At 42.9% G+C, this 25,439-nt stretch overlaps 2 protein-coding genes and 1 long non-coding RNA gene across 12 annotated transcripts in view; 2 read left to right on the forward strand and 1 right to left on the reverse strand.

The window, feature by feature from the left end:
- The window catches only part of TSGA13 (testis specific 13), a 235,058-nt gene that overhangs the window by 148,683 nt on the left and 60,936 nt on the right, over positions 1 to 25,439 (reverse strand). The window lies entirely within an intron of this gene.
- Positions 3,678 to 7,091, forward strand: LOC114814512. The gene is made up of 2 exons (XR_003762304.2): positions 3,678 to 3,756; positions 6,828 to 7,091. It is a non-coding gene; the product is annotated as an uncharacterized LOC114814512 (long non-coding RNA).
- On the forward strand, positions 12,568 to 25,192 carry LOC114814552 (protein MTO1 homolog, mitochondrial-like). Its single transcript, XM_029072873.1, is given in 7 exon segments — positions 12,568 to 12,694; positions 14,352 to 14,495; positions 14,498 to 15,458; positions 17,885 to 18,021; positions 18,139 to 18,262; positions 18,794 to 18,906; positions 25,008 to 25,192. Coding segments are annotated over 7 exon segments (1,791 nt in total).

The raw sequence follows: 25,439 nt of genomic DNA on the forward strand, positions 1-25,439 counted from the left end.
CCAGGTCCTTTTGGCAAATCTGGGCAGGTCCACCACTACTGTCTATCTCCATTAGATAAAATGGCTTCCCCTGAATTTCCCCCTTTCCCAGTGCCTTTACCATAAACCTCCTTATGGAAAGTTGAGGTTTAAGAGAGAGGCAGGATCTAGAATCCAGGAGCTGGAAAGAACCTCATAAAGTCATTTAAGCCAGTCTTTTTCATTTAAGTGATTACAATGTGCCAGACACTGTTCTAAGCACTGGGGTAGATACAAGTTAATCAGGTTGGACACAGTTTTTTCCCCACATGGAGCGCACAGCCTTATCCCCATTTTACAGATGAGTTAACTGAGGCACAGAGAAGTAAAGTGACTTACCCAAGATCACAGAGCGGATAAGTGGAGGAGCTGGGATTAGATCCCAAATCCATGCTCTCTCCACCAGGCCACGCTACCTCTCACTAAACAGAATTTACTTTATAAGGCCAAATTAAAACCAGGATACAATTTTACAACTAAAATGGACAGTTTCCCCAGTGCCCTTATAATTCCCTTTCCAGTAAAATTTTCATACAAAGTTCATATAAAACTTTGAGACTTCAATAAATGAAGTTATAAGGCCCTAGGATGGCCAATTGAAAAATGCCAAAGTCTCTTTAGGATAGGCTAAAGCCTACCATACGTTTGGGATAGCTCTGATAGTAACCCTCACCCTAAAGATGAATTATGGGATCTGGAAGCCCAGATTAGCTACCCTCTGACCAGATGTGGGAGCTGGAGAGGGAGAGAGGGGAGAGGCATTTGAGGCGTTTAAAGAGCCTTTACCACACCGCTCTCCAATTGGCTCCAAGTGGCTCCTTGGCTTGGAGTCAGTTAGAATGACATGGCAGAAAGAAAAGGAACTTTAGTGAATTGTTTTCTGCAGCTCCTACTGGCTCCCTGGGATTTTGCCAACATTTGAGGACTCCCAGAGACAAAGGTCCTAATTGCAGTGGCTCAACTATATAAGTGGAAATCTGGCCCTAGGTGTGGTCCTGCCTGGAGAGAAGATAAGAGCCTTAATCAGTCACTGGTATTCACTGAGTACTTACTTTGCACAGAACTCTTTATTAAGTGCTTGGGAAAGTAATCATAACAATTGTGGCATCTTTAATAATAATGATGGTATTTGTTAAGTGCTTACTCTGTGGCAAGCACTTTTCTAAGCCCTGAAGAGCTTATCTCTGTACCCGGCACTGTACTAAGCATTGGGATAGATACAAGATAATAGGGTAGGACACAGTCCCTGTCTCCTACAGGGCTCCCAGTTTTAATTCCCATTTAGCAGATGAGGTAATGAGGCACCGAGAAGTGAAGTGACTTAACCAAGGTCACACAGCAGACAAGTGGTGGAACCAGGATTAAAACCCAGGTCCCCTGATTCCCTGGCCTGGGCTCCTTCCACTAATACAACAGAATTGGTACATGTTTCACAAGGAGTTTACAGTCTACAGGGGTAGACAGACATTAAAATAAATTACTGATAGAGGAAATAATAGAGTATAAAATATTCTTTCAGGATGTTTTCCAAACCTACAGTTGGATGATACACTATTTAACATGTGTTAACTCATACCAACTATTCCCCCCAAAATACAAAAAAAGCCCCACCACTATGATGGATTTAGCTAGGATAAATCAGTGAAGATAGATATATATATATAAAAACCCTTTGTTCAAAAAGAGCTTTTATTTCCTGTTATGTTAGACATGTTTCTTCTTGTGCTAGATTTGATCACTTAGATCTTGTCACCATCAACTTGATGTGGAATAGTACTAAAGTCTAATGGCGGTGTTATGAGCAGCGTGGCGCAGTGGAACGAGCACGGGCTTTGGAGTCAGGGCTCATGAGTTCGAATCCCAGCTCTGCCACTTGTCAGCTGTGTGACTGTGGGCAAGTCACTTAACTTCTCTGTGCCTCAGTTCCCTCATCTGTAAAATGGGGATTAAGACTGTGAGCCCCATGTGGGACAACCTGATTCCCCTGTGTCTACCCCAGCGCTTAGAACAGTGCTCTGCACATAGTAAGCGCTTACCAAATGCCAACATTATTATGTGAAAATCAATGGCAAGATGAGACCTAGGCAAAGTTTGGGGGTGAACAAATGAGATGAAGCAAACAATAAATTTATGGAAAAGAATAATTTAGAACAGTTTTAATTCAGTCCTTTCGTAAGATGCCACCACAGTGATCAGGAACCTATTTCCTTTTGTAATACATTCCCGTTCAAAGAGGAGTCTTGATTTCTTTTACACTGTCCAACTCTGAACTGGTTCTTAAGATTCTCACAGGTCAATTTCCAGGTGTTTGAAGTGAAATCTACAATAGCCTGGCTTCAAAAGACACACATTTCCCTAGACATATCTTGCATACACCTCTCAGGAGTAGAGCTGTGTGCTCCATAAAAGAGGCTTGACAAGCTATAATTAAACTAAAAGCAGAGGGTAGTTAATTTGGGATAAAGGCCATAAAGGTGGCAATAAAGGCACCTTTTCAGCAAGTGCTTTAAAGTTTTAATGTGCGATAACTCTTGAACTAGTCCAGATGGATCTGGCCCTCAGGCCTCATGTGAACTTGAAAAAAAGCGGGGGGGACGACGACGGACGGACTATCATTTCCATATTTCCATTTAAAGGAAGTATATCTGTCAGAGGGTAACAGAATGTTAAGTGTTCACTGCAGGACCCCAGAAGCTGGCCTGGACCTTTTTGGACTAATAAACTTTTAGCTAATTTCCACCACTCCATGATACTGGGAAGAATAGGATCTTCGTGTTTCCCAGGCAATCCAGCATTCACATTTTCTCAGCATCCTCAAGAGGTAGTGACTCAAAATAAGACCAGGATCAAGAATGTTAGGGGAAGATGATTAGAATAGGGATTATAGAAGAGGGAAATAAGAGTATGAGAGACAGAGGTTGAGGAAGGGAAATCAGTACAGTGCCCCTAACCTTTCCTACATTTAAGTATTTAAATACTTGTCCAGAATGTACTCAATTCAAAAAAAAATCTGAAATCCTAAGAACTTACCCTAATTTTGTCCTACTGCTTCACATTCAAAAATCAATCAATCAATCAGTGGCATTTATTAAGCACTTGCTGTGTGAGTGGGGAGCAGTAGAAAGGAGGAAGGAAATGTAAAAAGGCAGTAGAAAGGTAAGGACGAGAGTGATGGCCAACAGAAACCTTGCGCGATGACAAATTCTGAAGTTTGGAAAATACTGACTAATATTGATTCATACTGTCTTCTCTTCAATGAAAGCCAAATCCCTTCCCAGGAACTGAACCTGATAACTCTCTAAGGGACTTATGGGACTAGCTGAAGTCACTTCACCTGAACTGCTTCAATAGTCACCTGGGAGAGAACAAAGCTGCTATTATTAGGTAAAATATTTAAATCACATTTCCCCAATTAGATTTCCATTACAAAGTGCAGGGCTTCTGAAAGGATTTTCTGCTTATTTTTTCAGAAAATCACAAGGCATAATAGGAAAATTAATACAGCTTATGATTTTCTAAAGCTCCTCCAAGACAGGCCCTTAATCAGTGCAAGAAATCACCATGTGACTCATCATCCTTGTGCCAGTGCCCTCGTTTGGGACCATCACAATAGATAAGGATACCATCTATTCTAACAACCACTTACAGAACCAAGTGTTCCCCAGCAGCCGACATTCTAGAATCTAAAAATGCTTCAGGAGAGCCAAGAAGATCCCTATACAAGAGTATGAGGAAGAGGTATGAAAAAGGGACTGGTTTTCTGACCTGGCTGTTTTTGGTGCTTTTTCATATACTTTTTACTACTTTATTTCAGTATCATTTTAGAATTACACAGGTATTCATTCAATAGTATTTATTGAGCGCTTACTATGTGCAGAGCACTGTACTAAGTGCTTGGAATGAACAAGTCGGCAACAGATAGAGACAGTCCCTGCCCTTTGACGGGCTTACAGTCTAATCGACTGTAATCGGCAGTCTAATCGACTGTACAGGTATCCCAAGTACAGAGAGGAGCAGGTACTTACATTAAAAGAAAATAAAAATGGATACCTTGTTGAAGATGAAAGACTCCTCTCAAATTAAGTCAATGTAATTATGAATACATCAAGATTCTTTCCCTTTATGCCAGGAAATTACTTGCCAAAAAGATAAAAATCACTAATTAAGCCAAGTGTAATAAAATCAACACTTAATTTTCAAACATGCAGAACCTCACAATGCATAACTATAGACAAGAACATCCATATAAATATCTGTTGTGCTTTTTCCAATGATGAAAATTAATAATAGGCAGATTTTACTTTTTGCCCAAACTGTTAAGAAGGCATCCATCTTTGAACGACTGCTTCCTACCCATATTCATTCACAATTATGTGAACCAAGATGTTTTTCACAAGAAAATAAATAAGAAATGCCATACTGGGCCAGAAAGCAGTCCATTTCTGTCACCGACAAAAAAAGGATATGCAGAACAGTTTGATGGTGCCATCTTTTACATCTAGCCTCACCTTACATGCAGAAACGATCTGGGCATGTCACTCCCCTTCTTAAACAACTCCAGTGGTTGCCTATCAACCTCCGCTCCAAACAAAAACTCCTCACTCTAGGCTTCGAGGCTCTACATCACCTTGCCCCTTCCTACCTCTCCTCCCTTCTCTCTTTCTACTGCCCACCCCGCACGCTCCGCTCCTCTGCCGCCCACCTCCTCACCGTCCCTCAGTCTCGCTTATCCCGCCGTCGACCCCTGGGCCACTTCCTCCCGCGGTCCTGGAACGCCCTCCCTCCTCACCTCCGTCAAACTGATTCTCTTCCCCTCTTCAAAACCCTACTTAAAACTCACCTCCTCCAAGAGGCCTTCCCAGACTGAGCTCCTCTTCTCCCTCTACTCCCTCTACCACCCCCCTTCACCTCTCCATAGCTAAACCCTCTTTTACCCCTTTCCCTCTGCTCCTTCCCCTCTCCCTTCCCATCCCCTCAGCACTGTACTCGTCCGCTCAACTGTATATATTTCCATTACCCTATTTATTTTGTTAATGAAATGTACATCGCCGCGATTCTATTTAGTTGCCATTGTTTTTACGAGATGTTCTTCCCCTTGACTCTATTTATTGCCATTGTTCTTGTCTGTCCGTCTCCCCCGATTAGACTGTAAGCCCGTCAAACGGCAGGGACTGTATCTGTTACCGACTTGTTCATTCCAAGCGCTTAGTACAGTGCTCTGCACATAGTAAGCGCTCAATAAATACTATTGAATGAATGAATGAACCTTACACTACCCCTAACTTTTCCCTCAAATAATCAATTAAGTCTATTAATTTTGGGTAACATCTGCCAAAAAGAAAACTCTCCCGAACTTTATCTGTGATCACATATTCAATCAAATGGTACTTATTGAGTGTTTACTCTGTGCAGGGCACTGTCCTAAGAACTTGGAGAGTACAGTGCAACAGCATTGGTAGATGCATTCCCTGCCTACAATGAGCTAACGGTCTAGAGGGGGAGAAAGGCATTAATATAGATACATTATGGTTATGCACATAAGTGCTGTGGGGCTGAGGGAGAGGTGAATATCAAATGCTTAAAGGGCATAGGCACAAGGCACAGGTAGTACGGAAGGGTGAGGGAGTAGGGGAGCAAAGGGCTTAATTACAGAGTCCCCTTGGAGGAGATGTGATTTTAATAAGGCTCTGAAAGTGGGGAGAGTGGTGGTCTGTCGTATATGAAAGGGGAGGGAGTTCCAGGTCAGAGGGAGGATGTGTGCAAGGAGTCAGTGGCAAACAGATGAAATGGAGGTACAGTGAATAAGCTGACATTAATGAGTGAACCGTGCATAAGTATCTGTAGCTTATTTGTAATACTGCAATATTCTAGGACTATTATGGGGGAGCAGTCGGATTGAGGGTTGTGATGCAGTCTGAAAAGACAGTGGCTGCAAATGCTTATGATTCGTCCTTATTCAGTTAAAAACTAACAAACAAACAAAAAACAGGTCAATCCTGACTCCAGACTAGAACACCTTTGTTTTTAAATAGAGCAGTTTTGGGGTTTTTTTGCCAGTTTCTCCCTGGGCACTTAGTTTTACCTGAACTATGGCAGATATTGGTCACTGTTTTCAAGATAGCACTCACCCAATAGCTGTATGACAGTAAGAGTCTGATTAAGTAGGAGAGAGAGAAAGAATAGCAAAAGGGAAAGAAACAGCACAGATACATCATTATATTGTTTACCCAGCAGTGGATGGGTTAAATTTCATGGACATTTTCAGAAAGAAGCAACAAGCTAAATATTTGGGTAGTCAGCCAAATAAATGAATGCTGCCATTTTTCTTACAGCACATTCAAGTTTCCACTCCCAAACCTGAACTTTAAATTTCAGTTGATTATTATAACTAGTACATAATTTTCATTACCCTAGAACAGTGCAGGTGGGGACAGCATTTGATATAAACACAGGAAAAAGAGGTGAGTATTTTTGGCCAGTGTCTCAAAAATGATGGCAGGTAGCACTGAATATATTGATGAAAACAATAGATGGAGGGATAAGTGAATATGACAATTGTGTTTTCCAAGATGACAATGAAATATCTAAACTCTGTGTGATCAAACTGAGCAGGCCAAGGGGCTTAGAGGTCAATTCTCTTCTTTAATCAATAAGAAGGAAAATCTGTTTCAGCAAAAAAACAATTTGTATTTTAGATATTACAAATGCCAAGTCACTTTTCTCAGTTTAAAGGGGATTTTTCAGAACCGTTGAGCTAACCTGGCATTCTTGTATTCTTTTGAGACTTCTACCACCTCTTTCTGCCACAGATTAACCTCAACTATCTCAAGGATTAGCAGGAAAACTGGTTCTGTAACTCGGACATCAACTCTGGACGAAAGCAGCTACCTAAGTTTCTGGAGAAATTGCTTAGGAAAATATCTTGACACGAATGGAGTTGACTCAGAGGATCTACTGGCAACCAGATATGGGCATATTGTGTTTGTGTGTGTGCGTGTTATCTATAAACCCCAGAAGCATATGTTGCACTTTATCCAGCAAGTACAGTAGGTAGCACCCAGATCCCAACGAAAGTTGAGTCAGCAGTCTCAATGAATAATACATAAAAACACTAACAGATTTTTTTAGACTGAAATTAAGAGTAATCTGATTTGGCTATGCCTTACTATTTTTCTGCTGAGAACTGCAAGAGCTCACTTAGCTAAAAATTTAATTTACAAAAAGAGTTCATTGGCATACTGACCAATTAACCAACTGGTAACTGTAGAGAAGCAGCATGGCCTAGTTAAAAGAGCATGGACCTGGGAGTTAGAGGGCCTGGATTCTAATTCCGGCTCCTCCACTTACCTCCTGTGTGACTTTGAGCAGGTTACTTTAACTGCTTTGTACCTCCATTCTCTCACCTGCAAAATGGGGACTCGATACCTGTTTTCCCACCTACTTAGACTGTGAGTCCCAAAACGATCAGCAAGCAACTGTCAGAGCCGGGATTAGAATGCAGGTCCTCTTACTCCCAGGCCCCTGCTCCTTCCACTAAGCCATACTGCTCCTATAGATGCAATCCCTGCCCATGCCCACATAGCATAGCTTACCTTCTACAAGAAGAAACAGACATTAAAATAAATTACAGATAAGGCAAGTGGTAGACTATCAAACTACTAGGTGCTGAGGGGCTGAAGTATCAAATTATTTAAGGGGTACACAGCCAATTTGATGGTGAGGGGAGGGCAGATGGGGGAACGAGGGGTTAGTCAGGGAAGGCTTCCTGGAGGAGTATTTGGTAGGTAGCCATATAGCCTATGCTAAACCCACTCTTGGAAAACTGCAAGCAATTCTAGTTGCTGTGCCTTTGGGAACACACAAAAGCTGAAGAAGCTACAGAGGGAAGCCACCAGGATTACCAAGGAGATTGAGCCGTTTCCATTTATGTAGGGAGTGAAAGGATTTAGTCTGGAAAGACAGTGGCATGACTGGAGTTACAGAATAAGGGGAAGTGTGAATAGGGTGAACCTGGAATTGTTCTTCAGTAATAAGACATAGGACAAAGGGGCACCCACCGAACATGAAAGTGGAAGGCTCAAAACAAACAAAAGGAAACACTTCACACAGTACGTGGTAAGCATAAGGAAGTTGTTACCACAGGAAGCTCAGGAGGCCAAAAATATCAGTAAATTCAAAAAGGGTTTGGATAAATTCAAGGAAGAGAACTCTCTAATGACTAATTATGAAGACAATTATGGCAACAGAAGAAAAGGTTATCGATGTTATCTGGAAGATCCCTAACAGCTAGAATGGATGTCAAAAAAGACAACTCTTCCATGGCTCCTCCAAGTATCTTTTTGCCACTTTCAGAGACAAACCACCAGCCTGAATGGTCTCTTAGTCTGACCCAGAAAATGGCATTATGTTCTTGGAAAATTAGTGTGGCCTAATGGTAAGAGCACAAGCCTGGGAGCCAGAGGACCTGTGTTCTAACCCTGGCTTGGCCATTTTTCTGCTGTGTGACCTTGGGCAACTCACTTAACTTCTCTGTGCTTCAGTTACTTTATCTTAAAAAGGGGATTAAGACCATGAGCTTCATGTGGGATATGGACTGTGGACCTTGAGCTTCATGTGGATATGGACTGTGTTCAACCTAATTAGCGTATACTCACCCCAGTGCTTAGTACAATGCCTGGGACACAGTAAGCACTTAATAAATACCATTTTATCATTTATATAATACATATGCATCAGTATTCTAAATAATCACAATAGCTTTACTTGAAAGGAGAGGCAACCAAGTGGGGAGTCGAAGTGGGTGGAGTAATTCAAGAAATAAGAGCAAACCTTTGTCTCCAAGCATCCTTGCTGATAAATCCATTATTTATGCAAATCTACACAAATTAAAGAGGAATTTCCAATAACAATGATTTTTATGCCCTAATTGACATGACTTTAATGCTCCTTTCAGTGAAGAGGTCAATGGTTCTTTGCCTGGCCTGTGGCTCTAGAGTTCAGGTCTCATCCAAGCCCTCTGTACCACGTGTTGAAGGAGGGGCATTAAGAGACCAGCCACAGTGCTAATGTGGAATACCCATCAATCTGATGGGTCGATGGGGACCCTCAAGAGTCATCTCCAGTCACCACAGTCCCAACACAATGCTGTACAAAATGCAAATACCACAAGGTAACACATCAAACCTGGATCCTCAGAGACCATCCAATCTGGCCAAGCCCCAGGTGGAGGGTGTAGTACCTCGACTCCTGGAATACCCAATTGATCAATTGCATTCATTGAGTGCCGTGTGCAGAGCATTGCAATAAGCGCTTGGGAGAATACAATATAACAGAGTTAGTAGACATGTTCCCTGCCCAAATTGAGCTACACAGTCTGGAGGGAAGAGAGACATTAATATAAAATTAGTTACGGATATATGTGTAAGTGCAGTGGGGCTGAGAGAAGGGTGAATTAAGGTTGCAAATCAAGGGCAAGGGCGATGCAGAAGGGAGTGGGAGAAGAATCCCAGCTCTGCCACTTGTCGGCTGTGTGACTGTGGGCAAGTCACTTAACTTCTCTGTGCCTCAGTTCCCTCATCTGTAAAATGGGGATTAAGACTGTGAGCCCCACGTGGGACAACCTGATTCCCCTGTGTCTACCCCAGCGCTTAGAACAGTGCTCTGCACATAGTAAGCGCTTAACAAATACCAACATTAAGAAGAAATGACCTGAATCATCCCCATTCCCAAGGCTCCTGTTGGGGAGTTTCTGGACAATCAAGATGTGTCAGCCAAACCGGAAGTACAATTTTCATTTCAGTTCTCCATTCATTGAAACCACAAAAACCGACCTCCTTAGAATTCTCCAGTCTGAGAGTGATCCAGGATTGGAAGGAATCCTTAGGATCCCTCCATGTCCCAAGCCCTCTCTGGTCCTAATCCAAACTCTGTCCTGGGGCTAGGTTGGCTCTTTGACGTTTGTCTTGCTCTTCTGTCCCAGAATGATGCCTCATTGAGAAACACGCACTTTCCAACAGCCCCCCCAGTTTCAGGCGTGAATCCCCAAACTGTAGGCAAAGGGATAGTATTAATTGATGTTAATGTAATGATAATGCCACTAAGATAGCATAGTCTATGTCAGTACACCTTGTTCTCCCTGTCAAGAAACTATACCCACAAGGAGGTCAGAAAGGTGATAATTATCCACTGTCCTCCTAAATATGAAAGGGGTCCTTTTTCACAAGGCCCAAAATGTGAACCATCCCCAGAGAGAAACCATAAGGTCTCTTTTCCATTCAGGAGAAGATCTTGATCCTGAAGATTTTTCATGCCTCTTTCTCATTCTTCACTTTTGAAGCTTTTGGTGGAGAAAAGGCATCTGCAAAATGAGGGAGCGATTCCTCGGTGCTAAAAGACGAAAACTTTCGATGCAGGGCTAGGAGCATTCTGGGAGAGTCCCTGGAATGGAGGAGGGCACCCTGGCGGGGGAGAGGGGCAAAGGCCAAATTCTCAAATTTCTTCAGTGAAAATTCAACCAAAGAAAAATGGGCACCTATCTCAGAACTCTCTAAGCTATTCTATTTTCACAGAAATGCTTTAATTAGTCACAAAACAATTAAAGAAATTCCGGAAATCACTGGAACAAGCCTGGTTTCTATGAAAAAATGTTTTCAGATAAGTTTTCTGGGCAACATATGTTACATCTGTCATTTTCAGAAGCCACAAATGAATTTCTCTGAAAAACCCCAATTCAAACCATAAAAAAAATCCAGAGAAATTGGTCCTTTGCCAGAATTAATACGTCATGAATTCATTTCCCCTTCCTCCACTCTGAATCCGAAGGTTCCAGAAGCACCTTTACCGCCTCAGTATTTCACTGTAGTTATGAAACTAAGGGAAACAAAAAAATCCCATTATTAGTTCTTTTCGTACAGTCATTTGTGGGGAGCTCTTCTTCATTGAAATGAGATTTTCTTTATGATTCATGGAATTTCTTTTTTCCCACCAAGGAAATGCTAGTTCTTCAAAAAATTTAGTACTTGGCTTTAAAATGTAAAAGCAGGGGTAAGACAACAACATTATAATAGAACATCTGTCAACTTTGCTGGTTTTAGTGCTGTGTTTTGAAAGAGCTATAATGTATTGTCATTTTGTTTATGAAGCCCCATTTATTTTGACAGTATTTCACAGAATTGTAAGTACAGAAAAAGCTAAAAAAGGATACTGAAACACGGAAACAAGGAAAGAAAATGAAGTTTGGGAGAGGATGGGGTCTCTGAGAGGTAGGTGTTTGATGCAGACAATGAGGGAGTACCTACCCAGTGTGGTGAACTTACAAAAGTATTTGTCCTCATTCTGAAGGTAAAAACACTGCCTTTTATTTAAGCCAAGGTTGCCAAGGATATGAAGCACCCAGTGGAAATAAAATACCCCATCTCTCCAAATTAAATAACATTTCCATTATTAATAGTATGTTTTTTGTGCAGCACCTATCATTCAGGAATTTAGCTGTTCAAATGTCAGGAAAGTCAGCAAAATTATGGTTTCCACAGCAACAAAAATTCAACCCATTGGTAGTTATATTAGTAGCACTTTGTCAAAATGCAAAATTAACTGGGGTGCCTGCCTCATTGGCTATGCTCAAGTAGGGCTTACTATGGGAATCTTCACCTCTGAACTTACAGGCTTGTAATGGGGGAGGCAGCTGTATTTAAAGGTCAACGATGATACGTTGAATAACTGAATGTCTATTCTATCTCTGCCAACCAATCCCCTAATAACAACACTGACTGTCTACATTTTCAAAGAAAGACATAGCTCCACATCATGAATCAGTCCTGCAGAAAACCAAACTTTGGCAGAAATGCTATTGCTAGAAAAAAATCTCAAAAATAAATTCTCCATAATACCAAAAATCCCTCAACCAAGCTTTTCTAGTAAGTATAAAAACTTCTTAGAGTCACTCAACTTTCTCTTTACAAACTTAGTAATGCCATAGTAATGATGTATTTAGTAGCAAGTGAACATCATCAGAATGAAAAAAATACAGAGGGCTGTATTTTTATTAATATCTTATCTTCCCACAGACTGATTTCTTTCAAATTTTTCCTCATTTATTTCAGGCCTCTGGTCCCATGCTAATTTGCATTACCAGTTTTGTGGGGTTTGTTTTCTTTTTTGGTTTTTTTTTTTTTAGATCCACTTAACTGTTCTTTCCATAGGGCGGGAGTGGGAGGGGGTGAAGGAGTGGAACACAAATAGCCAAATGAAATCTTACCAGACCTACTCCCCCTCCTTTAAAAAGAAAAGCTCCATCTTCTTATGAGCATAGGGACTATTTCTTTTATTTTTATTAACGTCTGAGAAAAGGATGTAAAGCATCCTGAATTGGGAAACTAAGCAAAAGACTGAGAATTCAAAGGAGCTATTTGTATCTTGGTTCCTCCACCTCTGACCCACAATAAGTCTACTCCCTTGGTAAAAACTGCAGTTTCCCTCCAATTATGGGATGCTTATTGGTATTTTCAAGAACGGTCAGGACAACCCTAAAATCTGGGTAAACCAGGGTGCATGGTCAAACTAACCCAGCACACTTTGATAATGCTTAGCCAAGAAAGAGTCATTAGTTCACTCAACTATCCAAAACACACCAAAATTAAGCATTACCAGGATTATCCTTTTCTTCTCTGCGGCCTGGGTAAAGAAATCTAATGAAAAGTATCACATTAGGGACTAAAAATGACTTGCTCTTGGCTCGTCTTATTTTTCTTCTAGCTGCATCACTTATAGATTTGGATTATCCATCACCCATAACCCATGATTTTTTTTGGATCCTGGCTTTATTATAAATATCTACAATCCCATTAAAAAGTCAACCTGGAAATATCGAGAAGAGAACTGGGGACTATATAAAAATCAGCACTGCTCTGTACCAACCAAACACTCCTGGATTTAATCACTTTTCATATAAAGGGTGCTATAAAAGAAGCACTAATTATATTATATGGAGGCTTCATAATCCATCTTGTGGGACCTACTCATTGTCAATCAATAAATGTTATTTACTGAGCATTTACTGTGTGCAGAGCATTGTACTAAGCGCTTGGGAAAGCATAATATATTAGAGTGGTAGACATGATCCCTGTCCAGAAGGAGCTTACAGTCTACGGGAAAAAAAACCCCAATCACATCCAGACCAATGTCTGTTCAACATTTTTTGAGAGCAGAGTTTAGTACCACCTACCCTCTGCTCTACGTCAATAGAGATCCTCTGGTAAAAGCATAGAAGCAGCTAATGGATCGAGAACAGAAGACTAAATCAACATTTGGACAAAACAAACTTCAATAGAGGCAGCCTGTGTGCCTTAAAAGGGGTCCAACAGTTCTCTAAAGCAAATAAGCAAACTGATTACTCCTCAGTCTCTGTTTCTAAAGCAAACTTTACCTGAGGGTTCGGGCAAAGTACCACCCAGAGTGCTGTGAAATACCACTGGTTACAAACCACCATCCAGGCTTGTTAATTAGTTAAGGTAGGGCCAAATTGATTAGAAAGTTATCAGAGATCTTCAACCTGGGAATCAATCCATCGATGGAATTTACTGAGCACTTACTGTATATAGATGAGTGTACTAAGGGCTTAAGAGTGGGAAGACACATTCCCTGCCCACAATGAGCTTACAGTCTGTAGGAAGAAACAGACATTACTGTAAATACGACAACGGTTGTTTCAGCCTTTTTATACATCTGAGCAATGGGAAATAATGACTGTAAATAATGTAAAAGGTGGTGAGGAATGCCATCAATTACAAATGAGCAATCAATTCTTAGTAATCAATTTTCACTCAATGCTCAGTGCAGCTCTACTCACGTTTCTATCTAGCTGTACCATGATTCCAGGAACCATATTTAAAGCTATAATGACGAGAGCCAAAGCTGGAGCTTCAACACTGAAATTCTGCCCTCTCACCTCCCACTGCATCTTCTTAATGAATCACCTTTCAGTTTTTGCTCAGCGACCTTGGACAGACACATAAACCAAGCCCAGGCAAGTAAGTTTAGTATCTAAAGTTCTTCAGTGCTTGTGGGTGCTGCCAGAAGAAACATCTCAACTTGCTTCACGAGAATGCTGCCAAGATCAAAAAGTGACTTGCAATCAGGCAAGGAATAGTCCAACAACTCTTTGCAGATCTTTACAATCCTGACAAACAGGAGGACTACAGATGGAAGGCTATTTTATTGAGGCCAGAACAAATTGAGAAACAGAAATGACAAATGGTGAGCCGCCAGGGCGGAAGAGATCCAAAGCTATCCTGACCTTTTTTAATGCTTTTTGTTAAGCGATTACTATGTGCCAGGCACTGCATTATGGGGTTTGTGTTGGGATTCTGTGAATTTCAGCATTCTGAAGAAAACCACACCCGACTCCCCCCCCCCCCCCCCCCCCCCCGTGCCATTCAGTTTCCTCAGAGAGAAGGTCTGGATTCGGCCAGAGGACCAGCTGCCATTTACTTGACGTTCACCAACTCTGAAGTGGAGCAGATCTTCCGAGAAAATATTCACCTCAATAATCATGTAAAGGAGACAACGAGAGGACCAAGGTACTGTCCCTCTATTGAGTCAAAGGTCTTGCGCTTTCCAAATCGGGTGCATCAGATTTGATTAGAACCTGAAGGTCTAGATTCTGATCTCATCGACCCTCAAGGGTTATCAGTGACACTTCCAGCCGAGCTCCAGGAACAACTGATCACTCGTGTCAAGGGCTTGGAGAAAGCCAAGATGGTGCAGCCAGGTTACGGAGTACAGTATGATTTCCTGGATCCCCATCAGATCACTCCTTCCCTGGAGACCAAATTGATTCAGCGGCTCTTCTTTGCTGGACAGATCAATGGTACTACCGGTTATGAAGAAGCTGCAGCTCAAGGAGTGGTAGCCGGGATCAACGCTAGCCTGAAAGTCTCTGGCAAACCTCCGTTTATCAACAGCCGCATGGAAGGCTACATTGGGGTCTTAATTGACGATCTTACCACTCTGGGCACCAGTGAACCCTATCGGATGTTCACCAGTCGGGTGGAGTTTCGTCTGTCTCTGCGACCTGATAATGCCGACAGCAGGCTTACATTTCGAGGCTATGAGGAAGCTGGCTGTGTGTCCCGACAGAGGTATGAACGAGCCTCTCTGGTGAAGGCTTCTTTAGAGGAAGGAATTTCCATCCTGAAATCTCTCCAGTTCTCCAGCACAAAATGGAGTAGACTCATCCCAGAGCTTCCCATCAGCCTCAGTAAAAGAGTCTCTTGCAGCGCTCTGGACATACTAATGTACGAAGAGGTCGACCTGGAGAAACTAGCAAAAGTGATTCCGGATCCCTTAAAGAAGTTTGTTGAAAGTAGAGAACTAACAGAGAGACTAAAAATAGAAGCCATATATGAAATGATGATATCTCTTCAGCAGCAAGCTCTCCTTAGGCCCCCTGTTCCTCCCCCTCCCCCATCTCTCACCCCTAATGATCTGGCCACCTATTTCCTCACGAAAATCAACACGATCAGGTCTGAGCTCCCCAAAGTCACCCCTCCGCCTCTCCCCTCCCCCCCAACAACCCCCTCCCCTACTTTCCCATCCTTCCCTGCAGTATCCTCAGAGGAGATCTCCTCCCTCCTCGCAAGTGCCACCCCCTCCACCTGCGCCTCGGACCCCATTCCCTCTCACCTTCTTAAAACCATCGCCCCTGCCCTCCTCCCTTCCTTAACGTCTATTTTTAACCACTCAATCTCCAAGGGCTCCTTCCCCTCTGCCTTCAAACATGCCCATGTCTCCCCCATCCTAAAAAAACCCACTCTTGACCCCACTTCCCCCTCCAGTTATCGTCCTATCTCCCTACTACCCTTCCTTTCCAAAATCTTAGAACGAGTCGTCTACAATCGATGCCTAGAATTCCTTAACTCCCATTCTCTCCTAGACCCCCTCCAATCTGGCTTCCGTCCCCTCCACTCTACCGAGACTGTTCTCTCTAAGGTCACCCATGACCTCCTTCTTGCCAAATCCAATGGCTCCTACTCCATTCTGATCCTCCTTGACCTCTCTGCTGCCTTTGACACTGTCGACCATCCCCTCCTCCTCCATACCTTATCTCACCTTGGCTTCACGGACTCTGTCCTCTCCTGGTTCTCCTCTTACCTCTCTGGCCGATCATTCTCGGTCTCCTACGCTGGAGCCTCCTCCCCCTCCCATCCTTTAACTGTTGGAGTTCCTCAAGGGTCAGTTCTTGGCCCTCTTCTGTTCTCCATTTACACTCACTCCCTCGGTGAACTCATCCGCTCTCACGGCTTTGACTACCATCTCTACGCAGATGACACGCAGATCTACATCTCCGCCCCTGTCCTCTCCCCCTCCCTTCAGGCTCGCATCTCCTCCTGCCTCCGGGACGTCTCCACCTGGATGTCGGCCCGCCACCTAAAACTCAACATGAGCAAGACTGAGCTCCTCATCTTCCCTCCCAAGCCCGGTCCGCTCCCAGACTTCTCCATCACCGTGGATGGCACGACCATCCTTCCCGTCCCACAGGCCCGCAATCTCGGTGTCATCCTTGACTCGTCCCTCTCGTTCACCCCACACATCCTATCCGTTACCAAGACCTGCCGGTTTCACCTCTACAATATCGCCAAGATCCGCCCTTTCCTCTCCACCCAAATGGCTACCTTACTATTACGGGCTCTCGTTATATCCCGGCTAGACTACTGTGTCAGCCTTCTCTCTGACCTCCCTTCCTCCTCTCTCGCCCCGCTCCGGTCTATTCTTCACTCCGCTGCCCGGCTCATCTTCCCGCAGAAACGATCTGGGCCTGTCACTCCCCTTCTTAAACAACTCCAGTGGTTGCCTATCGACCTCCGCTCCAAACAAAAACTCCTCACTCTAGGCTTCAAGGCTCTCCATCACCTTGCCCCTTCCTACCTCTCCTCCCTTCTCTCTTTCTACCGCCCACCCCGCAAGCTCCGCTCCTCTGCCGCCCACCTCCTCGCCGTCCCTCAGTCTCGCCTATCCCGCCGTCGACCCCTGGGTCACGTCCTCCCGCGGTCCTGGAACGCCCTCCCTCCTCACCTCCGCCAAACTGATTCTCTTTCCCTCTTCAAAACCTTACTTAAAAATCACCTCCTCCAAGAGGCATTCCCAGACTGAGCTCCTCTTCCCCCTCTACTCCCTCTGCCATCCCCCCTTTACCTCTCTGCAGCTAAAGCCTCATTTTCCCCTTTTCCCTCTGCTCCTCCACCTCTCCCTTCCCATCCCCACAGCACTGTACTCGTCCGCTCAACTGTATATATTTTCGTTACCCTATTTATTTTGATAATGAATTGTACATCGCCTTGATTCTATTTAGTTGCCATTGTTTTTATGAGATGATCTTCCCCTTGACGCTGTTTGTGCCATTGTTCTTGTCTGTCCGTCTCCCCCGATTAGACTGTGAGCCCGTCAAACGGCAGGGACTGTCTCTATCTGTTGCCGACCTGTTCATCCCAAGCGCTTAGTACAGTGCTCTGCACATAGTAAGCGCTCAATAAATACTATTGAATGAATGAATGAATAAATGAAAGAGGTGCGGCGAGATGAAACTCTCCAACTACCTGAAGACTTAGTTTACATGAGTATCCAGACCGAGTCGCTCTCCCACGAAGCACGTGAGAAAGTGAATTCTAATCGCCCGCAGACGATTGGAGCAGCTAGCCGCATCCCCGGCGTAACTCCGGCTGCGATCATTAATTTGTTGAGATTTGTGAAAAGCAGTCAGCGGACGGAGGAGGCTCTTGGAGATTTCCCTCAAACGGCTTGGCACGGATGTGGCACGCACAGACCGCAAAGGAGAAAATTATAGCATTCTGCTCTCTGAGACTTTGTGAAGAGCCTCTGAAGTTCAAACAGTTGCAAAAAGGAGTGAAGCGGAGTTATTGGAACATATAATTTGCTACCCGAGTAGCTTATTGAATGACTATAGGACTCTTATCGCTTGTATGGCACAGCAAAGGGCCAAACTTCTATGTCAGTTGCTGACGTAATTTTTTTCTAGTGGGATGCAGTGCCCAATCGCAAGTGAGCAAGCTGTACTATTTATTTTTTGAATCGGTGATAAAATGCGCTGATTCACATTGCCCCTAGGTGCCTGCCCGATATTTCGTATAAAATCTGACAAACCAAAAAAGGCCAAAAAAGGATCTCACCCAAAAGAACTCCTCTGTCAAGGAATACCAATCGCAAGCCGAGTCTTGCAGTATGAATCACGGTAAATTTTTAGCAGACTGGAAGAAGAAGAAAAAGGAGCTCCAAACAATAACTGGGATATGGAAGGAGAAAATCGATCTCAAGGAAAACCGTTTTATTGCTATTGTTCTTGTTTGTCCATCTCCCCCGATTAGACTGAAAGCCCGTCAAAGGGCAGGGACTGTAACTGTTACTGATCTGTACATTCCAAGTGCTTAGTACAGTGCTCTGCACATAGTAAGCGCTCAGTAAATACTATTGAATGAATGAATTAATTATGCGCTGAGGTAAATACAAGCTACTTAGGTTCGACCCAGTGCATGTCCCACATGAGGCTCACAGTCTTAATCCCCATTTTACAGATGAGGAAACTGAGGCATAGAGAAGTTAAGTGATGGAGTTCGGATTAGAAGCCAGCTCCTTATGACTCCCAGGCTCATGCTCTATCCAGTAGGCAAATCTGCTTCAGACTGAAACCAGATATTTCTACCTATCCCAGAAGAATGTACGTGGTTTACCCCCCAACCCTCACAAACACACACTCCTTTTGCAGTACTCATAAAGAGGACATTTTAAGGAGAAGACGATATCACTTCAACAATTTCCTCAGCACATCGTCCACCATTGAAAATGACGCTTTACAACGAAAAATTTGTCTGCCAACAGGTGAAGGCATGGTTTTCCTTCCAAAGCTTAATGAAGCCACTATTTTGGTTAGGGTCATGAAAAGAACAGCAGAGCTCCCAGATCTGATGGCATATCAGCCAGGTTTTATAAGCAGGGAGATGATGTGTTATTGAGTTGTCTGCCCAGACCATTCTTCAGCAAACTGCAGAATGCTGCAGGATTTCAACCTGAAGAACACTTTAAAGCATTGGTTCCCAATCCCAATAATAACTCAGAACACATGCATGCTAGACATGAATTTTCTGCATGTCAGATAAAGGAGAAATTCTTGACAAAACATTAAGAGCAAACCATTAGACATAATCTAGGCTTTAAGCTCGTTGTGGGCAGGGAACGTGTCTGCGAACTCTGTTGTACTGTACTCTCCCAAGCGTTTAGTAAGTGCTCTGCACATAATAAGCACTCAATAAACACCATGGATGGATGATGATGATAGCTCCTAAAAGGCAGGGACCATTTCTTCTGCTTCTGTTGCTTCTTATTAAGTCCCTCAGATAGTTCAACCAATCAGTCAATGGTATTTATTGAGCGCTTAATGTGTGCAGAGCCCCATACTAAGTGCTTGGCAGAGTATGACATAACAGACCTGGTAGACACGTTCCCTGCCTACAATGAGATTATAATCCTCTGAACACAGTAGAACTCTAATACATTTGATAATGAGGGCGACACTAAAGACTGTACGAAAATATCTGACACCATTAGTAGAACCAGGCTTTGGTAATTACTAAAAAAAGTCTGGCTGTCCTGCAAAGTTAATTAAGCTCACTAAACAGCGATGTGGCTGGCTGTTTCAGAATAGGGGCCACGGTGGAAACGCCCTGTCAGATCCTTACTGGGCAGGGAAAGTGTCTATCAACTCTGTTATATTTACTCTCCCAAGTACTTAGTACAATACACAGTAAGCGCTCAATAAATACAATTGAATCATTGATTTCTATTCTGTGCCATCATGCTGGAGGACATGATAAGGACCCTCAAAAGTGGTATTTTCTCAGCAGGCTGGAATATCACAAAACCTGTGAATCCGGGAGCTCCCAAATGCTGATGGAGCACTGGAAGCACACCCCTGAGAAGACTTGGAGATGATTACCAACCCTCCTCGGAATCTGCAAAGTGCTGGGAATCGCCAATTAGTCTGAAGAAGAGCACGATTATTTAGCAGTCCACACTTCTTAACCCTCTTTCCAATCAAGGATCTCATCTCCCTGACATCAGAGTTGAATGTTGTCACTGAATTGTGCTTAGCTGGCAACATACTGCTCAACAATGCAAGGATGGATGAGGAGGGAGGAAATCATTAAGAAGGCTTCTGTGTCCTTTAAGAGACTGACAGTGTGTGATTCCAGCATGGAAATAAGATTCAGAACAAATAGCAGCTTTAGAAGGCAAGAGAAATGTCACACCTAGGTAAGTTGTAAGACTTGGATCAACTTTGGAGCAGGTTCATTAATCGTCATCATCAATGGAATTTATTGAGCGCTTACTGTGTTCAGAGCACTGTACTAAGTGCTTGGGAAAGTACAATACAACAGAGTTGGTAGATACGATCCCTGCCCACAAGAAGCTTACGAGTCACTTCAATGCAATACGTAACATCAACTGGCTACTCAGGATGGCAAATCATGAGATTCTGAAATGCAGTCAAACTCTCCCCTCACTGAAGCAATGTACATCATATCACATCTTTTCTAGACAGGACTCTTGAGAAGAAAGTGTGACAGCAGAATTTCCAAACAGGTGCTCTCCAGTGAGTTAGACTGGGTGGAGAGAAAAACTGTTTTAAAACCATATTGAAGGAAAAACCTCGAATAATATGCGACAACAGGGGATAGTTGAGAAAAGCAGCATGGCTTGGTGGTTACAGCATGGGCCTGAGAATATGCCTCTTGCCTGCTGTGTGATGTTGGGCAATTCCCTTGATTTTTCTGTGCGTCAGTTCCCTCATCTTAAAATGGGGACTAAGACTCTGAGCCCCATAAGGGACATGAACTGTGCCTAACCTGATTCCTTGTATCTATCCCAGCTCTTCGTCCAGTGCCTGGTACATAGTAAGCACTTAACAAATGCCATTTTTTTTTTAAAAAAAAAAAAGGCAGCAAAAGACAGGTCAGTCTGATGGACAGCAATCAGAAATGGAGTGACTGACATTTCAAGGTTCATGACACCAAGAGGCAGAAACAAAAATACTTGGCACTGTGGGGAATAAATGCAATTGGGCAGAAAGGGGAAATCCTTTCACGCACAATGTGGAACGGATGACCAGTCACACACGTCCTATCAACCACATACACCCACACACACATCAATTAAAACCTCGTCACTAGTAGTGTTATCTTTCCACCCAAAGAACAGTGTATCATATGTGTAACTCTCCAGTGTTGAGTATCTGAACAAAGCAGCAGAAAACTACTTACAAAGTGGGCTGCGTGGCTTTTACAGAAATGAGTATGTGTCGTAGCACTTTGGGATTAGAGTCAATTAAATGGAAGGTCTACGATGCTTTGGCGGTGTTCAACCTTTAGATCAATCGATGGTATTTATTGAGTGCTCACAATATGCAGAGAACTGTACTGAGTGCTTGGGAGAGTACAATGTAACAGAATTAGTGGACATGCTCCCTGCCAATAATGAGCTAGGTAGTCAGGAACTCTATAACTTTCAAGGTACATTTGGCTTGCGGAGCAGTTTCACCAGCCATAACCTAAGCTGATATTCAACATCAAATGGCAGGTCATGATTATCAAAAATGAGACACCGTGATTACGGAAACAATGTTCATGGCAACCGAGCTTTGCCAAGGGAATTAATGAGAATGAATGATACCCGATACAGAAAGGGGAGTCGATCGAAAGCAATGACAGCAGAACATTTTAAAGATAGACAAGTACAAATTCACACAACGTCAGCAACTGTGATCTTTGGTTAGTTAGCGACTACCAACTTGTCAACTGGTGGGCAGCAGTACCTTGATCAGAGGTGACAAGGGAGGTTGGAGAGTAACCAATCGTGCAGTTCATTTTTGAAAGAATAGGGAGTCATTTGTCTTGGGCAAGCAACATATCTACCAACCCTGTTGTGCTGAACTCTCACAAGCACTTAGTACAGTGCTCTGCACACAGAAAACACTAATACAACTGATTAACTGGACTTACTTCCTGGAAACAGAAGGCTGGTCCGAAGGACCTCTTGGGAAGTAGCGTGATCTAGTGGATAGAGCATGGGCCTGGGACTCGGGAGGACCTGGATTTTAATCCCAGCTACACCACTTGTCTACTGTGTAACCTTGGGCAGGTTGCTTAACTTTTCTGTGCCTCAGTTATCTCGTCTGCAAAATGAGGATTAAGATTGAGTTCCATGTGGGGCATGGACTGTATCCAACTTAGTTATTTTGGATCTATCTCAGCATTTAGGACAATGCATGTCACATAAGACCTTAACAAATACACATATATATGGGGTGTGAACATTTGTGTGTGTACATATATATAGATATGCGTAGACAGACATACAGTCCAGCTCTAAGATGCTATTATTCAGATGTCAAAATATCTGGAGCAATTCCCTATTAAAATCTTTCAGGACTTTTTAAAGTTTATCAACTTAGGACTATTATTTCATAGAGCTAAAATAAAAGACTGTCCATTTACAGCTTTCCAGTGACAAATACAATTTCCGAAGGCTTTTCACAGACTGCATAAAGTGTCCATTTCTGCTCATTCCTTGAACCCTGGCTTTAGATAATTGGTCAAGGGAGATGGAAGCTCCATTTCCTCCATGAAATCATGGACCCACTGTTGAAGCACTGTTCTTTCTCTTAGAAAACATGGAAATTCTTATTAAGGTTATTTATACATTATTCTACTCTGCTCCCACGTAGGGATATGGATTAGGGCCTGACATAAAAATATATTCTTAAAGTAGTGGGCAGAGGTGTAACTACAGTGGGATGGGAAAGGCAGAGGTAAAGAGACGAGTCAGAGAAGCATCATGGTCTAGTGGATAGAACACAGGCCTGGGAGTCAGAAGGACCTGGGTTTTAATCCCAGCTCTGCTACTTGTCTGTTGGATGACCTTGGGCAAGTTACCTAACTTCTCCGTGCTTCAATAACCCCGTCTGTAAAATGGGGATTAAGAAAAATGGGGATTGACTGTGAGCCCCACTATGGACATGGACTAAATCCATCCTTAGTTTGTTTTTACCCCAGCCCTTAGTACAGTGCTGGACACTTAGTAAGCGCTTAACAAATACCATAAAAAAAAGGAGTCAGAGGAGTGGAAATGGGAGTTAAATGTCAATGGCTTGGCTTGCTCCCTCGTATACCAGGGATCTCTGATTTGACTGAGGAGCGGGAAGGGAGGAAATTAATGCAAGCAGCCAGCACTCCCCAAATTGGGAGCTGGATGATCACCCCCTCCCCCACCAGTGCTCTGCAGGTGGTGATGGCGCTCTCTAAACATGGAAACATATGAAAACCTCATCTTTCGCTCTGTCCGTTTAGCTTTGGGTTTCGTGGAAAAAATCTGCTGCCCTGCCATGAGAGTGGTGGCTTCAGGCTGGGGAGTCTTAGAGGAATTCATTCCTTTCACACTTAACCCCTGTCAGAGAGCAAGCACTCCGACAGCTTTACCCTGAGTTAACACTCAAACAAATAAGAAAAGACCATATTCATTTTACCGAACGCCACATTTTTGCTAATGCCTGGAAGTCTTGTGGCCACCATGCCCCAGACATCCTCAATTTCAATGCTTTCTCTGTACTAAAAATCCCTTTCTTCTGTAGGAATCTGTACCTTATGTCTGCTTGACTTTGTGTATGTTTTTCCTATTTTTTTAATTTAATATTGAATTTTTTTTCAATGGCACACTCATTTCTCTGTCCTGTTCTTTTGAACCTCTGTTTAAATGTAAGTAAAGCAACTCACTGAAAATTTTGCTAAATAAACACCTCCATATCCCAAAAGAAACATGACATTCACTGGTGTGTATGAACATTTTAGAGCAGTGTTTGCTCACATCATCAATTATCACTTAAGGTAACACATTCTAATGCTGAAAAGAAATCAGCACCATTTGTTCAACCTTCCTACAATAAGAGAAGTACTTGCTCATTAGAGAAAATCAAGCCCAAATAGAAAACAATAAACTTTGTTTTATAGAAACATTAATTACAAGCACTCAGTAAATACCCTTGATTGATTTAATGGTTCACTTTCCCAATTTTATCCATTATCTTGACAGTGGTAATAATAAATTAATGATTAATATATACATTCAACTCATTTGCTTTAATTTAATAATTTGAATTAATATATAATTAAATTATAATTGATAATGAAACAATTAATAACAATAATGGTATTTGTTAAGCTCTTACTATGTGTCAAGTACTGTTCTAAGCACTAGGGCAGATACAAGCTAATCAGGTTGGATACAGTCCCTGTCCCATAAGGGGCTCACAGTCTTAATCCCTCCAGATGAGGGAATTGAGGCATAGAAAAGTTAAGTGACTTGCCCAAGGTCACACAGCAGACAAGTAGCAGAGCCGGGATTAGAACCCAGGTCCTCCTGACTCCCAGGCCAGCTGCTTCTCCTTAGTGAAAGGGTTGTGATTTTCTTGAAATTTCTGGATGTTATAGGGCTTTTTTATGGCATGTAAAAATGCTTACTGTGTGTCAAACACTGCTCTAAGTGCTGGGGCTTAATACAGTTATTTAGGTTGGTCACAGTCCCTGTCCCACATGAGGCTCAATGGTTGAACTGGTATTTGTTAAGAACTTGCTATGTGCCAGGCACTGTTCTAAGCACTGGGGTAGGTACAAGCAAATCAGGTTGGACACAGTCCACGTCCCACATGGGGCTCACCGTCTTCATCCCCATTTTACAGATGAGGTAACTGAGGCCCAGAGAAGTTAAGTGACTTGCCCAAGGTCACCTGGCATACAAGTGGCAAAGCCGGGATTAAAACCAAGGTCCTTCTGAAAGCCAGGCCCATGCTCTATCCTCTAGGCCATGCTGCTTCTCATCTTTCATCTTCAGGATTTGTTTTCTTCAACGAAATATACAAACCTGTGTGATAGAGTTTCCGAATCACCAAAATGGACTAGGTTCCAGTGTCTTCATCTGTGCTGGTGCTGATATGACTTATGGAAAACTGACTCAACAAGAGAAAGCTATCATAGCTGCAGCAAAACAAAACCCCCTTAAGATATTGGGTCTTCTTCAAAGTACTTCTCAGTTGATCTCCATCATAAAGTCTGAATGATTACAAAAGTTTTACCCTGGCACCTCTGTGATGTTAACAGTCAAAGTTTCCTCTGAGAGACTCCCTTATGAAGAGGCACAGAAAGATGAGAACTTAGCTCTGGATTCGGAGATCTGATTTGTACAGTATAGTTTCTATATTCTAGTTCTGCTTGCTGATCGGATTTCAAAAAAATAAAAGTACCTGGATGTAGACTAATCGACACATTCACTTCTGCCAGGAAGTGAGGGCAAATTAAGAGACGGTA

Source organism: Ornithorhynchus anatinus, chromosome 10, assembly GCF_004115215.2.
Source record: "Ornithorhynchus anatinus isolate Pmale09 chromosome 10, mOrnAna1.pri.v4, whole genome shotgun sequence".
NCBI classification, from domain to species: domain Eukaryota; kingdom Metazoa; phylum Chordata; class Mammalia; order Monotremata; family Ornithorhynchidae; genus Ornithorhynchus; species Ornithorhynchus anatinus.